The sequence below is a fragment of the Macrobrachium nipponense genome, chromosome 19 (assembly GCF_015104395.2).
Source record: "Macrobrachium nipponense isolate FS-2020 chromosome 19, ASM1510439v2, whole genome shotgun sequence".
Lineage (NCBI taxonomy): Eukaryota > Metazoa > Arthropoda > Malacostraca > Decapoda > Palaemonidae > Macrobrachium > Macrobrachium nipponense.
The window spans coordinates 5,175,399-5,181,398 of record NC_061088.1 but is presented as its reverse complement, the minus strand read 5'-3'; the positions used below and the strand labels follow the sequence as shown (position 1 = coordinate 5,181,398).

Below are 6,000 nucleotides of genomic sequence, written 5' to 3'. Positions count from 1 at the left end.
GTTGTCAAAAATGCCATATGGGAACCATGAAAATCAAATAAGGATCTTCACCTCCCTTAAGGATCTTCACCTCCCTAGAATAGCAACAGATGCAATTCCTTGATCTACCATTAAGTACAGCCTTAGTAAAATACAGGTTTGTATACATGAACTGTTAACTCTCCCAACACTTGAAACATAAAATATATTATTTTATAGAAGGCATTGTTTTATAAAGCCTATCCAGTGCCCAATATTGACAAATGTAATGCAGGACATCAACTAGTTAGGCTTTGAAGCCATTGAGATCATTCCCAGTTAGGCAATAAGATATGGTCTTGTTACAAGTAAACCACAAACAATTACCGAGGCTGAACTTTTGACCCTAGTTAATGTTTTTATATCAATGAAGTGATTTGTTTTATTATTGGAATTGTCCTAAAACCATTCTGCCTCTTATGTCATATATTTAACTGCAACCAAATTGTACAAATTCTTACTCTAAAATCATTCTTAAACATACTAATTCAGAAAGCTGGATTATATGTTCATGGGTTAGGTTGAAAAATAAACATATACTCATTGTTAGGCTACCAGTTGAAATAGGATTACCACATTATGTATTAATTGAATGTTACTTTTTCCTCTTATCAAACTTTGTACATATTGCATGAGACTCATACTGTACCTTCTGGTGCCTTGTAGCTTGTAGTTAGCCCTCCAAATGAATCCCTCCAGTTTTAAGTCTATTTATGTAGTAGAGTTAAAAGCTGTGATTTCATAACTCAAAAGCACATTCAAGATTTCATTCAACATAGGCCTTATAATGAATGTGTAATTTAGGCCAGAGCCAGTTATGGGCTTATCAAAACTGGTTTATAAGTTATTAACAGACAGGTTTACAAGATCTTCAACACTATGTATGCAAGATGATTATAAACTTTATAATAATTGAAGTTATTTAAACGAAGAATACAAAACTACGAGAAAACCCTGTACATAGTCTGAAGTTCAGAAATTATCACACTAGTGTAACTTCCATTTGTTCTTCATAACCTGAAAATCCTACTATATTGTCAAGTGCTTGAAATTGTATCTTTAAATCTTGAATACCACTCATGAAGTTCATGTTTCACTTTAGGTTCCTACACCATCAAGGAATGAAATGTCCATCTGAAAGGTTTTTGTTGTATTTTAAACACTTACGTATATAGTCAATCCTACATTCTAGAGCCAGGTATCTATACATGCAAAATCTCCCTTATTAAAACTGTGTTCTTGAATGAAGTTGTAACTCTACATTTGCTGGTTAGCAAAATCCTTAAAAAATAATAATAATAATAACCACACAACATTTATCCTTGCTCTTAAAAAACAAGGGAAAAAAAAAACTTTCTTCTAAAAATTTTGTAAGTAGTTAAGTAAGTAATAATTTTTAAAAACAGATTAAGGATTGGTCCACTTGTATGTATATTCCTGGCAGTAAGGAGTATGTTATAAAATCATGCTGATTGTGTTCAAGGTTCACTTAAAATCAGTTAGAAATTAATCTTAATATTCATCTGTATTACTATAGCTTCTGGACAGAAGTTAAGAAAAAATAGGACTTATTCTCCTAAAAACCCAATATAGGTATTGGTTTAAAACTCAACATGCACGTGCAAATATGTACTTATATCAGAAATTGTAATAAGAAAATGTGTAATATACCAAATGTTTTGTCATGATAGTATTTGATAATCTAAGTACAAATGGAAAATCTTGTACATATTGAAAACATACCTGTCATAAAATAATGATGTTCAGTGTTCAACTCAATATATTACTAGGTTACAAAATTAAATCTGAATGAATTGAATCATCACATTGGCATATGATTTTTGCATAATTCAGTATTCTGTTTTTCCTAGGGCTCTTTACCATTGCAGTAGCAAAAAGTTTTTTCACATTCTGTTTGCTAATTTTGCAAGATTTTTACAGAATAAAATGTTTTCAAATAATTTTTTTATTCAACATTTTCCTTAGTAAATTAATATTTCAGAAACAAAATGCTTCATATTTTGACCATCATTTTCAGTATCACAATGTTCTGAAATAAATTTTACTCAAAAAGGATTAGAGCTTAACATTCTGGCACTGAAGACAAGTGAAAAAAAAAATTACAAAAATATCCTGATGGCTACTATGATTATGTTGTTCTTTCTTCTTCTTTGAAGATCATGTGAAGGACATAAGTCCAAGGCAGATACTATATCATAAAAAAAGAAAAAAAAATTAAATCTCAATATGATGGAATAACTTTAGTGTTACATAAAACTACTTTATACCTTGCCATGATGCCAATCAGAATCCATATTAAATCGGCTGACTACACTCAAGTGAAAGTACAGAAATCTTATGGCAGTCCGCACTACAACCATAAATCTAGTAGTACTTATTTAACAAACTTGCAGAATGAGCTATTGGCTACATTGAAAGCTAAAGGCACAGTACTAACAGAATAGGAGCTCATGAAATATGTTCTATGGGAGAAATATTACAACTATTTCAAATGGAGAAAAAAAAAAATGAAGAGGTAGATGTGAAACGGGGTGCGGGTTAACAGAAAAAAAAAAGACTACTGCCTATGTCAGAAAAATATGCGACATACAGAAGTAAGGATAAGAAAATAAAGCCTTCCGAGAGGATTAAAGCTAATGAAAAATGTAGTAATTAAAGTACATATTCTCACGATGAAAACTGTCCAAGAGAAAGCAGACAGAACAATGAGTGATCTATCTCCTGAGAGAAATGCCACAGGAGATGTGATTCCAAAAGAAAATAGAGATTTACGTAAACTGAACTTTTCAGCATAGTATCCCGTTTATGACATAAATCCAAAAAAATGGGGAGCCAAATGCATAAACAAAAGAAACATTATCAAGAGAAACCCTCCAATAATAATAATATGTTCAATAACAATAAGCATGAGACTACAGTAATCAAATGAATAAAACCAAAACTTTTGAGGAAAATACAATTTTTCCCCTAAAATACTGACAGAAGGTTATTAAATTGCTATTTTTATTACTTGCCTCAAGGACTGGCTATGCAACGTGCATTTCCTATTCTCAGCAGGAAAGCTGGATAACTGTTAAGTTAGTAAGTGTGAAGTGGGTAACTTAGCATACCTTTCATAACTTTTGGATTATCCTGGATAGGCGTCATGTTTAATAACAATTAGATTTAATTTACTTCCAATTTAATAGTAAATTATGAATTAATGCTTCCAAATAAAATGTTTGTGAACTAAACACACATCCTACACATTTTGGCAAATACTAATACATACTGTGCTTGATTCTTACAAATGACAGAACACTGAATGTGCAAAGCAATCTTTAAAACTTCATGAACTGTTCTTGCTACGTATATCAAGAAATTTTAAAGTTTATCAAAACGAAAATGAATGCAAAATCATTTTCCTAATGTTAAATTGAAGCCTCAAAAAAGGCATATCATAATAGTCTTACATCATTTTTCTTCCTTCTAAATTGCTGATATTATCAATACATACCATATTTTGACACAGAAAATGCAGTCTATTACTTCTTAGAAGCCAAATGTTCCTCATGTTGGGAAACCTTCCCAGTAATAAGTTTTGTAATTTTCATATAAAACAAAATCTGGTAATTTTAAAGTCTTACCAAAATAAACTTTCTCCAATACATGTTGATCCTCATGTAATAAAAGACAGAAATTAATATAAGTCAAATGTCCTTGAAATGCAACTAGTGTTGCTTTCTGTGTTGAAGTAGCTTCAAACTTCCTCAGGGGCTGAAAGAGAAAGCAAAAATAACTGAAATCTCTTAAAATTAAAGGACGCCTATATATCTGCTAGCAGTTTTACTATGCACATCTAACAACAAATATACCTTCCACGAAATTTGTCATTTTTAAGTGGTAATATATGCCACTTGGAATTTTTCTCAAAATATCTGAGAAATACTGAATCAGAAGTACCAATTCAAGTTTGTGGCCCTAAGTCAAAATCACTTTGGGGAAGAACAGTGAGGTGATCCATATGGTGACTTACGAAGACAGAACTTGGCTAGAGAACAGAGTACAAGTAAGGAAAGTTTTTTTTTTCACTTTTGTCACTTTAATCATGTTTGACTCTTTGGTCCTTCCAGGTTCAAATGCTCCTCAAATGTAAATGGCTGACTTTTTGCCAAAATCAAGAGATTTTTCATGCATACCATTCTGAAGACACATATGTGTGGTTTCTCTTTGCAGCTCTTGACAGCATCTTACGTCGCTTTTCCCCATAGAAATTCCCTTTGGCCCTTGTAGCCTTAGGAGTAACAGTGATGGCCTGTAAAGTTTTTAAAAAGATTACAAAAGAAACCTCTGCAATACTACAACTTTAAAATATGATGAATATGCAGCACTTGAAATTTTTAGAAAAGCAAAAGCATTTATTATACAAAAGAGTATTATGTACCTCTATTTTATTTCTAGCATCTGGAACATTGCATGTACTGGAAGTTCTTTCCACATCATTTGGGCATGATGTTACAGTTTCTGCAGTTCTATCATAAACAGAGCTTAATTCAGTATCTACAACTTGAGTACCCACATTAACATCCTGTGATTCACCAGGTCCCGACATGTCCTTCGGGTTGATACAATTCCTCTTCGTACATTGTAAAGGTGAGATTTCAAGATCTGGCGTAGCATCTGTATCATTAAGCGGCATGGTGCTGCTTGTATGAGTCAGATTCTTCTGGAGAAAAAAGGATGATAACTCTTTTACATACATTATACCAAAAATTCTTGCTAAGTACTACAGGCAAACCCCAGTTATCAGCGTTTTGGTTTTAATAGCACCTGTTGAATATATTCATAACTGGAGTTTACAGCTTAAATGTCGCGGGACCCTCATAAAATACAAACATAACGAATATGCATCTTTTCCATGGATCTTTTAAAAATTATGCTTTACCTCACTGTATCCAATAATACTGTATGTATTCTCATATCCATTCCAGTTCATAGCAAAATAACTTTTTTTGTTCAGTTGTTTATGGCTGTACACAATTAAGCAATAATTATAAATTACTAACAATACTTTAATCATTAACTTTTACTTTGTTAACTTAACTAGAAGGGATAAATAGAGAAATGGAGGAAAAGAGGTTGAGTCTACTGTAATTTGGTCTCTCAAGAAAAAGAACTCGCACGATACACGAGATACATGATAAAAGGATTTTTTAAGGGTGAAAACGTTGGAGTAGCACGATATGCGAGATCGCACGGTACACAAGTAGTACAGCCAAAACCCCATATTCGCGGACTTCTCTCCGGAACATATAACTCCTTGACTTGTGGAAAATTTGCCTATTCACGCAACATTTTCTTAAGAGAAATATCCACAAATTCCTTTTTTTTTTTTTTTTATCAATTTCATCATAAAATGCACTTTTTGTGATGAAACTATTAAAAAAACCCAGGTATAAAATTTTTAGTGAGTTGTAACTAACAAAATAGACACTTTTAAGCTTTTTTTTTATAGGGGTTTTGACTATTTGCGGATTCTAGCTATTCGAGGGGGGCTCTGGTACACATCCCCCACAAATACGAACACTGTAGTAGTATATATGGTAGGTTCTGTCTGCTTGATACTTATCACCTTATTGTGTTTTACTTAATTCACCATGGTTCCCAAATGTGAGAATGCTGTCTAATGGAAGTGCCACTTAGAAGAGGAAGACAATATCAATGGACATGAAATACTATGACATCAAGAGTTCTGATAAAGTGCGGCTTCTTTTTTCTCTCTCTCTGAGCTAAGGTTTACCTGCAAGTTCATGAATTTGGCATTAAAATTTTGTAGACTACCATGCAGACCATAGTAAAGGATCAGGCAAATGAAATTCCACATTTTTATTAAATAGTTTTACATATTAGTACAAAATATCTGGCGGTGACATAGTCTAGGGCACTGTAAGGAGGATTACGGCTCCCGTAGACTTTGAATTT

General features: G+C 32.5%; 1 protein-coding gene across 1 annotated transcript in view; it reads right to left on the bottom strand.

Annotated features, from left to right (window-relative positions):
* Nucleotides 1-1,153: 1,153 nt before the first annotated feature.
* The window catches only part of LOC135219143 (uncharacterized), a 117,264-nt gene continuing 112,417 nt past the window's right edge, over nucleotides 1,154-6,000 (bottom strand). The window contains exons 5-7 of the mRNA XM_064255655.1: nucleotides 4,463-4,744; nucleotides 4,218-4,333; nucleotides 1,154-3,795 (exon numbers count right to left, since the gene is read on the bottom strand). Of these exons, the coding sequence (XP_064111725.1) occupies nucleotides 3,789-3,795; nucleotides 4,218-4,333; nucleotides 4,463-4,744 (405 nt within the window). The 3' untranslated portion in view covers nucleotides 1,154-3,788. The remainder of the gene's footprint in view (nucleotides 3,796-4,217; nucleotides 4,334-4,462; nucleotides 4,745-6,000) is intronic.